The sequence below is a fragment of the Artemia franciscana genome, chromosome 9 (genome assembly GCF_032884065.1).
Source record: "Artemia franciscana chromosome 9, ASM3288406v1, whole genome shotgun sequence".
NCBI classification, from domain to species: Eukaryota; Metazoa; Arthropoda; class Branchiopoda; order Anostraca; family Artemiidae; genus Artemia; species Artemia franciscana.
In genome coordinates this window covers 46421440-46432794 of record NC_088871.1, presented here as the reverse complement: position 1 = coordinate 46432794, position 11355 = coordinate 46421440, and the positions used below count along the sequence as shown (strand labels likewise).

Here is an 11355-nt window from a genome sequence, read left to right as displayed (position 1 = left end):
TTATCTCTGGAAATGTATGTACGCAATATTCTGCCTTGAAATGTATTATATCAAAAACTTCAGAAGAGATGTCGGAGTTGCAGAGAAGTTTTAAGCTGAGGAAAATTACTCTCTTTTTATTTTTGTAATTAGAACCATATTAGCATCATTTAATCATTATACTCGTATTACTATTATAATTATACAATATTTGCATTGGAGACGGGACAGCAGTCAGTATATGACTGGGCGAAACCTTTGTACAAGTTCTAATGGAATCTGAGCTGTACCTCTCCATAGCTCTTTTACTTATTGAGCTGTGACCTTTGCTATATTTTTACAAAGAGAGTACTAAAAAAACACTATATCTGATCTGTAGTAACTTAGCTGTTAGATTCCTTGGAAAGTATTCTTAAATTTTAATTTATTGAAAATACTAGAGGTGAAAACTGAACTATTATAAGATGTTATAAGCTATAGTGCTGAAGGGTATGTAATATTTTTCCCTCTCCCTTTTCCATGGCAGTATGATTTTTACTAAGAAAGTTTTGCCCGAGAAGCGATTATCCATACCTACCCTAGTAATTATTAATATAATTGCAAAGCTCCAAATCCAGGATCCCGACAAACTTAGTTTGCGCATTAGTATCAGGTACAGAATAAAACGCTTCTGCGTCTTTTCTAAAAACTTTAAGAAAACGCACCCCAACCTAATGCAACTCACTGCATTCCGTGTCATTATTTGTTCCGTGCCATTAAGTTTCAAAGAAAAACTGGATGAAACTAAGAACAAAGAGAGAGAGAGAGAGAAAAAGAAAAGCCAGCCAAGTGAATTGCAAAATTTTATGTTCTCCTCTTCCCTCCCGAAAATTCCTGATTAAGCGCCTGGATTAACTGTAAAAAAGGTTTTGTGAGGTTAGGTTATGATACTCAGCTGATGATAATTATCTTAGACCCTCCCTCTTAGACCCTAGCGATTAAAATTCTATTTTATTAGAAATAGAAGGTTATAATCTTTATATGCAAAATAGGGTATTACACCAACGTGGTGGTTTAGCTGTATATGTAAAAAGCGGATTTGGAAGGTTTTGTGAGGCTTGTTTCTTTATGATACCCATCTGTTTCTTTGAGACTCTCCCCCCTTCTTAGGAATATTACTCTCTCCATATTTTTCAAGAAATGATACTGCATCTGTCATTTAGACTGGTAAATACTACGATTCTCATCTAATCTTATACTTGTTTGTAAGAATCAAACAGTTTCGTGGTAGCAGACTGTAGGTAAAGTGCGACTTGTGCTAATAGTAACCGAAATTTTAAAAATGGAATTCTGATTAAAATATATACATGAAAAGAATTGTCTTTTATGATAGCTCCAAATATGTAAATTTCAATAGTTTTAAGTTACCCATCAAAAATCAAGATCCTGAGAAAATTTTCCTAGTTCTAGACAAAGAGGGAAAATACCCCAAAAAGGGAAGGATCTCGTTGAAAATTGGACCAATGAGCATATCAGAAGCAGCATGGCAGAGGTTTCAAGCTCCTTTCCACAAAAATGGGCCTTAAGCTCCCCCAATCATACCCGCCTTGTGAGACAGGGTCAAGCACGCAGGAGCTTATTTTAGTTGGGTAAAACAAAAATACGCATGTAACAACTATAGAAAGTGCACAAATCATGATGATTTTCAGATATAAAAGGTACCTGGGCCCTAAGCTCCCCTCTATGCATACCTACCTGGTTAGAGTTGACAACTGTGATGACCTTGACGATGTAATTGGCCCACTGATCTTTTCTTTTCGGTGTCTTGGAAAAAGCAAATTCTGCACACAAGGAACGGAACCAACGCAATAGTTTGAGGATGGATATATTTTTGTCTAAATTGCGAAGTGGCTAGTTTGTTTATGCTAGAATTTTAAATGGCGTGCATCAATTTCGTTTTTCTCCCGTCTGGATTCATAGGAAGAACTTTAACGTATTTAATAGGAGCTTAATTTAAAGAGAAGGATCTCCCAGGAAAAATGGTGCTGCTTGGGAGATTGGTCACGATGTGGTGCTGTTCCTTATGAAGAGAGAAAAAAGGCTTTTGAAGTCGCAGCTGTTTCAGAGATGGGTTAGGGTGGTCTTATCCGAACGTTTTTCTTCACCGAAAGCTTAGTTTTGCCACTTATAGAAAACTTACCAAGAAGTTGGGCTTCAGAAATACCTTTACAGGGAAAGTTACCCAGTGGTATTTTACATCTTCTATTCTAAATAAGGTGTATCAGTACCTATACAGACGCCCCTTAAATATGAATATTCTAGCAGTATCCCCCATATTTTTTTACGTTGCTTGACCGTCTTCTTATGTTTGTTTTTTCTTTTGTAACATAGACCAGCGTTGAAATAGACCACCTCTACTTCTTACAGTTTTGACATTTTAGAATCTGAGCAGTTAATTGTCTCCTAACTTTGCATATTCACACAAAAACAGTTATAGTAACAAAGTGTAAGCCAAGCTACTGACAATGAAAATGCAAAATTTCGTATCATGGTGTATTTTATTTGGTAGTCTTTTTGCTTTTGTCTTTTTGCTTCATCAAGGGAGATGGTATAGAACCAGTTGCCGTAGTATCTCGGGAGGATTCGCAGTTTAACGGACAACACGAGTTCTAGTGCCCTCTTTGAGAACCAAAAATTAAAGTGGAAACTAGGCCTCCTATAGCGCTATTTTTCACTCCAGGAGCTCATCGTTGTTAAGCATGGTGTCGCTTTAAAATTTCAACGAAGGATTCTGGAAACACGGTCATGATTACTGACAAAGTCATGAAAAAGCAATATATTCTTTTAGTCAAATAGTTCGTGGTAACGAGCTGAAAGGGAATATCTTGTTACAAAAAACTTCACGAAACTAGATACATGAGACAGACCTGAACTTTATATTAAAATAGAATCGAAATAAAATTTGAAAAATTACTTTTTTCCCGTGAAAGTAAAGAGCAACATTAAAACCCAAAAGAGCCGGCATGATATCGTAAATGAGGGGCCCACTCTTTACGCCAAAGAGCTTACCGTTCAAATTCTACACTTTTTTTGTAAATTCAATTGGGCTAAGCCCATTCTGAAACGTAATGAAATACGCTGTAAATCCTCAGAAAAGGAACAAAAAGATTTTTTCCTCTCCGAAGAGGGAGTCGTAATCACGGAAAATTGTATCACTAGGTCACAATTATTCATTTTGTGGGAAGAGAGCTTCTTTGAGCCAATCTTAGTGGAAGTAGAAATTAGAAAAAGAAGTATGGTTAGCAATTTTCCAGTTTTTCAGGGGAGAACCGTACAGACGACCTCAAGTGGGAGGGGAGCCGTCCTGGGTGAGTGGCTGGCGTGGGGATTCTTTGTCCAAGGGGAACGGGCTCAATCCCAGTTGCGTCCAGTTATTTAGTTTGGGACGGGGGTCAGTGGCGTGACTTTGTAAGCTCAGCCAGAGTCGACCCAGCTCTAATTGGGTACCTGGGGAAGGTAAGCAGGAAGGGTGTGTGAAAGCATAGGATGGTTGGCCCCCAACCCCCCATTCACGTCCTGGCTGAAGGGCCATGAAACGGAGATCAGCACCGTCGGTTTGGACCTTAAGGGTCTAGTGCCGTCTTACTTACTAAGTGGGAGGGTTGAACCTGCCACAACTACAACTATTGAGGGAACGTTCTACAGCTTAATCCAAGTAAAAGGATGAAAAGAAATTGGTTTTCATTTTAAAGCCTTTGTTTTAAATATCTTTAACATTCACCAAAAGGATTCACCAAAGGATTCATTACTTCATTGAAATCAAACCCACAGACTTTCAATATAAACTTTATTACAAATTTAAAACTTAATATATACCAAATTAAACAGTTTCTTCTTCTTCTTGTATTTTCTTATTTTCTCCAGGACGAGATGTTCTACATTCAGGGAATTTGTCCATAAGGAAACTACGAAGTTCTCCATATTCTGCTCTAATTCTCGTTCGCACCTGTAATACAAACAATATTTTCAAACAATTGCAGTATCAGCTCTTGTCACGCAAGTTCTTTGCCAATTTACCACAGTATGCGTAATATACAGTATAGAAAACTTGGTTCAGAAATGGGACACATCGCAGCACGCTGAAAGGGAATTTTCTCTTTGCGTCACAAAATTTGTGCGCACGCACGAAGACGGAGTCATGAGAAATGTGTGAGACAGATGCATCGCAAAAATCTTTCACGGAGAAGATATTTTCGGCAATAATTAATAAGATAACTATTAATAAAAAGAAGATAATTAATATAAAATATTACACAGTACTTTCAAAACTGTATAAGATTTGTGCTATGCGATTTACAACCAAATACGTGATGCCACTATTACTTACTTGCCATTCGTTAGAGCACCAAGTCGCCTGAGGCCAAGACAGCTGCTCAAGCTCCTCCTCTATCCCAACCTGTTCAAAATTTCACTTATAACCCCTCCTATTAAGTTCCAAAGTCCTTTTTTTTAATCGATTCTTCCCACCCGTTTCTGGGACGATGCATTTTTTTTTCGACGGACCCAGATGGATAGTCAAAGGAGCGGTTTTTGCCAATCTATCGTCTTTTATCCGTTAAAACGGGTATCTTAACCTTTCTTAATTATGCGTTAGAAAATGGGATTGAACCATGTTTCTTGTACTTTATCGTTTGATACAGTCTGACAAACAAGTACCCAAAATTTTCCTGGACAATTCCTCTGGAAGTAGTCTAACTCATCTTTCTCGACCTTTCGAAGCACCCACATTTCAGAGTTGTAGTTGTCCGCTGTCAATATTATCCCTAAAACTTATCACTCCTAAAATAATGTAAATTTTTTGCCAGGTCTACAGCACAATTAACTACTTGATACTAGACTTTTTTTTTAACTACAATGACTGCTTGATTTCTTTAACTTTTAACGGGTTTTCGATTTCGATCCCTTTTCGATTTTAACACGTTTTCATCAACTCACTGACTTATTATTTTTTTTTTTAAGATTTTGCGCAACTCTTGGGCCTCTTGAACAATTTAAACGTGAAACTTTCAAATAACCACCATACAGTTGCAACTCAGTATTAAGATATTCCCTCTTTTCCGTAAATTAAAGAATTGTCCTGAAGGACAGCGTTCTCAAACTGACGATGAGCTTTTAGCACAACTCGCTTTTTTGGCAACATTTTGCAAAGATGGTATTAAAAAGCTTGTTCACAGAATTGGCAAATACCTCGATAGTCAATGTGAATACGTAGAGAGCTAAAGTTTGATGGAATATTAATTTTTGATCACAGCATTTTTTTATATTAACCTGTCCTTAATCTATGGCCAATTGGCGGTTGAAAAAAAAAACTTCGTCTATGATATGTTTTTGATATACCAGTATATTGATTTTTTTTCTCTCACGTAGATTACTTAATGTTTAGACTGAGGTATTAAATTTATTAAAATAAATAAGACATTAATAAATAAATTAAAATATTAAATTTTAAATATTTAATATTTAAATATTTAATACTTAAATATTTAATATTAAAATATTAAATTTTTTCACTCTCCAATTGACTAATTGGGGAGGAACCCCTTGACTAATCTTAGGTCTGATCATACCTGAAAAAAAAACGGTTATATAAAATTTTTCTTTTGCGGCCACCTAAGAGAACCCCCCTTGCCACGTAATCTCGAGATTTTTATCATATATTCTAATTTAATGTTTTCTCCTTGATTCTAATGTACACGAAACTAAAAAGCAACATAGACGAAAAACTAATATTTATTAGTTGTAAAATAAAACTAATAAATATTAATCGGATATGATATGTTTTTGGTTTTTTACAAGTTTTTTTTTTTTTCTCTCTCACGTAGAATACTTAATTTTTAGACTGATATATTACACTTATTAAAATACATAAGAAATCAACATGAAAACTTTTATTGTCCCCTCCTGGACTTATCCGACGTCTATACAAATCCGAAAAAAAATTTTTCAAAAAGTTTTCTTTTGGTTCTTTTAAAATTATGAAGATTTTAACGTAGTATTACATTTTTGTCAATGTTGCAACCCTGAACAACAACATCAATAAGCAAAACTAATAAGTTAAAGCTTGACAACGGTTTTTGGTCTGTAGAAATTCAATCATAAACGCAGTGGGTTCCAAACTTTACGTACCGGCGCCCCCCATTTAAAAATCCCCCCCTAAAAATTAATCCCCCTTTGAAAAACAAATTGTTGCGTCCCGTTAATTTATCTAAAAATCAAATTTCATAAATACTCGACTGATATTACAATTTATTTATTGGGCAACAAAATAATATACAACATTATGTAAGAATATAATATACTTATTATAAGAATATAATAACAAAATATATATATATATATATATATATATAATTAAGACTGATATAACATAAAAATTTGATGCGACGGTTGAGCTTGTTTTTTAAGCGCAAATTTTCTCAAACCGTGGTATCATTGGAGAAATCGCGGTTCTCAGTTCCTTTTCAATCATTAAGCGAGATCGATACTTTGTCTTTAAGACAGCTACTGTAGAAAACCAGTTTCACATTGGTAAGATGTTACAAATGGCAATAAAATCTCTAAAGCTTTGTCTGACAAAGTAGGTATAATCGTCCTCTACTCGCAGCCAAAACGCGTGAATTACGTATACTGCTGATTCATTTCTTGACACCTATTCGACTTTTTTGTTTTGTATTCGAAAATGATATTTTGGAAACAGCTACATGCCCTCCTTGCAACAGTCTCGCCCCCCCGGGGGCGCGCCCCACAGGTTGGAAACCATTACATTAACGAATTGCTGATTCTAAACGACTAAACCGTCAAATGAAAGCTACAACATCCTAACCTGTTTAGTGCCATATGTTTTTTAGCTTATTTTTATTTTTAAAACCACGTTTCTTTTTTTGAATTCTGCTTCCACTACCCCCGAAAAACTGCACTTTTGTATATATAGTATTTTTTCATCAAAATTCAATTTCTAACTTTGAAGAACTTTTAAAAGATATATGCTGTTACGTAAGTTTCCACTTCACCAATTCAAACAACCAGATGTCATTTTCATTGTCTTTGGAATTTATTCTTACGTAGTTTGCATTAATTTTTAAAGTTTTTACTTCACCCCAAATGTGCCCCCTTTCTTCATATTTAAAATAGTGAAAAACCAACTTTTGATATTTAAAAACTTTATACTGTATACTTTTTCTCATCATCCTTGCAACTATTTGTTAATAACACTAATGTTAATAATAACAATAACAAGTAACTACTTTTTAATTTTAATAGTGTTAATAGCAATAACAATACTACCAAGCAATACCTTGTTATGCTGTGAATTAAGTTTCCACTTCACCAATTCAAACAACCAGATTTCATTTTCACTATCTTTGGAACTTATTTATTACGTAGTTTGCATTAATTCAATTTTTTCCAACCAACTTTTATTGTTGTTCCTGATATTTTGTTTTGTGGTTGTCCCTGATATGCGAATTCGGCAATCCTTCCTTGCGAAAGCCATTCTCAGAATTAAATTGCAAGTTATCTTTGCAATGAACAATTTCCATATATAAAGCGGTTAAACATCTTTGTCATGGAGTTGAATCCTATTAGATCCTGGTGAGTTCTAGGCCGATGAAAAAATCCCAAGTGAAAAGACAGAGTAGAATTTGGCAAGGAGCTCCTCCAAGCTGTCCTCAGTGCCAAACACAGAACTAACACTTCAGCACTGAAGTAAAGTCTAACAATGCAAAGAGAACATTGAAAAAGAAAGCCAGAACAAGTGAAAAATTATTCCAGAATGAGATCAGGCAAGAATTCTGTCCTCAACGGTTGACTCAGCCTGTCTACTGACCTAATTTTTGTTAATACGGTCAATTGACCTGGCTAGTCTCAACTGGCTGAAAATGTTTCAGACCTCATGATTTTCTGAATCTTACTTACCCCCCCCCCCCCAAATAGAACGAACGAAACGTTCAAGTGCGCTAGCGGAAAGAATTAAGGGCTTCTGGCCGGTACCACAATGACATCTCAAGTTTTCATGATCTTCTCCACTCTTTTCTATATATTGCTTGCAAATGCATGAAAAAAACGCAAATCCTTGGAATTTTTGCTGGGCCTCTCATTGTATCTACGAAATTCTCTTATTTTGAAGCAGTACCAAGGTCAATGACCAGTGATCTATCCTAGATATAGGAAACCTATAAATAGGAAAACACCAAAATACGTTCTTGAAATACCGCTGGCGTTATTCCTGGAAATTGAGCTTTTTTTGTTGTGTTTTTATATTGTGTATTGTTATTATTATTGTGTTATTATATATTGTATTATTTATATATTGCATTATATATCATGTATTATATATTATTTATATATTGTATTATTGTATTATATATTGTGTATTTATATTATATTGTGTTTTTTTTTTGTCAATGTGCGTTTTTAATTTATTCTATAACAATTAATTTTGCTTTTTTTCCCGCCTTTTCGTGTTTTCTTAGTGTTGCTATTAGGGGAGTTTCTAATAAGTAAATAAATTCCATGTAGTTCACCTGACTTTTTTGTTTTTCTTTTTTAATTTGGCAACCTCTCTAAAAATAGTGTTTAAGCGTGACTTGATGTAAAAAGTGGAAAGAGAAAAGAAGAAGAACGGATAAAACAACCTTCATTAAATCCGTATTTTTTGAAGGAATAGTCTTACGCAGACATATATTTCACAATCTTTCATGTTCACTTTTTTTCTGCTTGTTCTTGTTTTCTTTTTTTTCATCATCAATCATTTTATTAACACTAAAACACTATTACAAACGTAAAAAAGTTATTCGGCCCAAGAAGGCGCAAGTTTCTCGACTTTTTATAAAAGTTCCTTAATACGTATTTCTGGTCGGGAACAAGTACCTCTTAACCTGCCTTCCTTGGGAGGATTTATATTGAACACTAGGAATAGAAGATGAGAGATGGTAATGCTTTGCTATTATTATGAAAATATACTGAGAATAAAACTCCTGATGAGAGTTCCTCCAACCGCAGTTCTAGTCTCCCTTAAACTTCCTTCTTTGGAAGGAATATATTTAGATTGAGCGCTATATTTAGATATATTTAGGAATAGGAGATGAGAGGGGGGTGGGGTAGTTTTACTGTATTGTGGAAACACTTGAGAACAAAACGGAAGATTCAAGTCTTATGTTTAACTGCAAGGAGGAGGGAAGAAGAAGAAGAAGATAGGATTAAATAGAACTTACCGAATCCATATTTCTGAAAGGAACTGTCTTGCTCAGGTGTACATTCCACCGTTTTTCATGTACACCTATTTGATAAAATTTTGGAAATTTCCTCTTCTCTAGTGGGACTTTACCATTCATGATTACCTTAAAAAGATCACAATCAGTGGGGCCAATTAACTACTACTACTACTAATAACTCACTGCAGCACCAAGCCGCCTGAGGACAACACAGCTAGGTACGCTCCTCCTCCAACCTGATCTATTCAAGGCCTCCCTCTTTACACCCTTCCAGGAAGTTCCCATTTCCTTAAAATCTTTATTTATGACATCCTTCCAACTCAGACGAGGACGACCTGCTTTCCGTGTTTCCTCTTGTCTAGTGGTACTTTACCATTCATGATTACCTTAAAAAGATCACAATCAGTGGTGCCAGTAACCGAAATATAAGAAGGAGGGGGATAGGATTTTTTCGAATTTTAAATACCGAAAGAATATATTTGTAAAGTCCGGGCGGTGAGGCAATCACAGACGTTCGTTTGGCTTTTCTGGTAGGGGAGAAGAATAAAAAAATAATTTTTGACGATTTGAATAAGAAGTGGGGAGAAATTCTGGAACATTTATGATTTAGGGGGAGGGGTGGTGGCCCGGAGGGGCCTTGCATACGTCCCTGGGGACAACTACCCTCCCGACACCTCAATTGACGATTCAATTAAGTCCTTTAACTGGTAAAGGTAAAGGTAAAAGATACGGCATTAGACTTTACAGTCCGTACCGGCGGTGCTGATCTCCCGTTTCTTGGCCCTTCAGCCAGGAAGTGCAATGGGGGGTTGGGGGCCAGCCATCCTGTGCTTTTGCACACCCTTCCTGTTTACCTTCCCCAGATTTCTCCAGGTACCCATTTTGAGCTGGGTCGACTCTGGCTAAGCTTACAGAGTCACGCCACTGACCCCCGTCCCAAACACTGAAGAATTGGATACACCGGGATTCGAACCCACGTCCTCTCAGACAAGGGATCCCGAATCCAGCGCACCAACCCATTCGGCCAGGACGGCTCCTAGTCCTTTAACTGGGAATTAGATTGGAAAATTATTGCGATTTACAAGCCTCGCAGTGAAGGCTTTCAGTTTTTTCTTTTACTCTTATTTAAGTTGATTTAATTAGATTGAAGGTTAAATCTTATAATCGATGTCTGACCCCCTTCACATGGTCAAGTAAAGTTAAAATTTGGCTTGCGTATTGCTTTCATATGACAATACAAAATTGAAATTTACTCATTCATTGTAACTAACAATATTATATTTAAAGTACTAACTACAATTAAATTTTTTACTAACAATGCATTTTAATTCATTTTACATTCACTTTAACTAACAATTATTTATAGAGGGCTTTCAATGCTGTTGCGCCAGTTCTGCTTACCAAGTTTTTATATTTACAAAGGTTCTACAAGCTTTATACGTTAGTTCTGATTACCAAGTTCTAATATGGCTGCTGGTCCTGGAAGAAAGCCTTTTAATATACATTAGCGTGTCTCAAATACCTCCACCATCGAGCTATGATGGTACTGGTCACTAGAGATTGTGGCGTCAATTCACGAATAGACAAGTATGTTCTCTTTTGTGAGATGGTCAGTATTTTAGGGAGGCACAAAGTTTCGAAAGCCAAGACTATCCTCTCTTTATTTTTGACGCAAGTGCCATGTTCCAGCGATGTAAAGTAACATTGGCATAATATTGCTGTTAAAACAGTATAGCTTTGCGCACAGACTTCAGGAAATATCTGAAGTCTGAATTCTTGACGCAGTTTTTTGAATGCACCACTTACTTGTCCTATTCTGGTGAGCTTTTTTGACTGTCGGGTCAGTATTCTCGATGATACTTCCAACGTATTTGAGCTGGACAATTAGTTCAATATCTTAGTCGCCACGATTAAGATACAGGGGAGAGGCGCTAATTGCCGTACATTTGGTTTTATCTGAATTCACCCAAAGACCAAGATGATTGGCCTTTATCATAGCCTCATCTAGTAGTTCTCGAAGCCGTTTCTTGTTTCTCAAGCACTGGTACGATGTCATCAAAATCTATACTGTTGACATGGACTTCGGGGTTCAATTTGATGCTTCCTGTCTCTGTGTTCGGCAGGA

General features: G+C 36.0%; 1 protein-coding gene across 3 annotated transcripts in view; it reads right to left on the bottom strand.

Moving 5' to 3' along the window:
- Nucleotides 1-3791: 3791 nt before the first annotated feature.
- The window catches only part of LOC136031482 (small ribosomal subunit protein uS5m-like), a 76226-nt gene continuing 68662 nt past the window's right edge, over nt 3792-11355 (bottom strand). For 2 of the 3 annotated variants that reach the window (XM_065711117.1, XM_065711118.1), the window contains exons 9-10: nt 9231-9356; nt 3792-3964 (exon numbers count right to left, since the gene is read on the bottom strand). In XM_065711117.1, the coding sequence (XP_065567189.1) occupies nt 3839-3964; nt 9231-9356 (252 nt within the window). In that variant the 3' untranslated portion in view covers nt 3792-3838. Of the gene's footprint in view, nt 3965-9230; nt 9357-9535; nt 9617-11355 lie in introns of those variants that run through there. The other variant, XM_065711119.1, reaches the window with a different exon arrangement.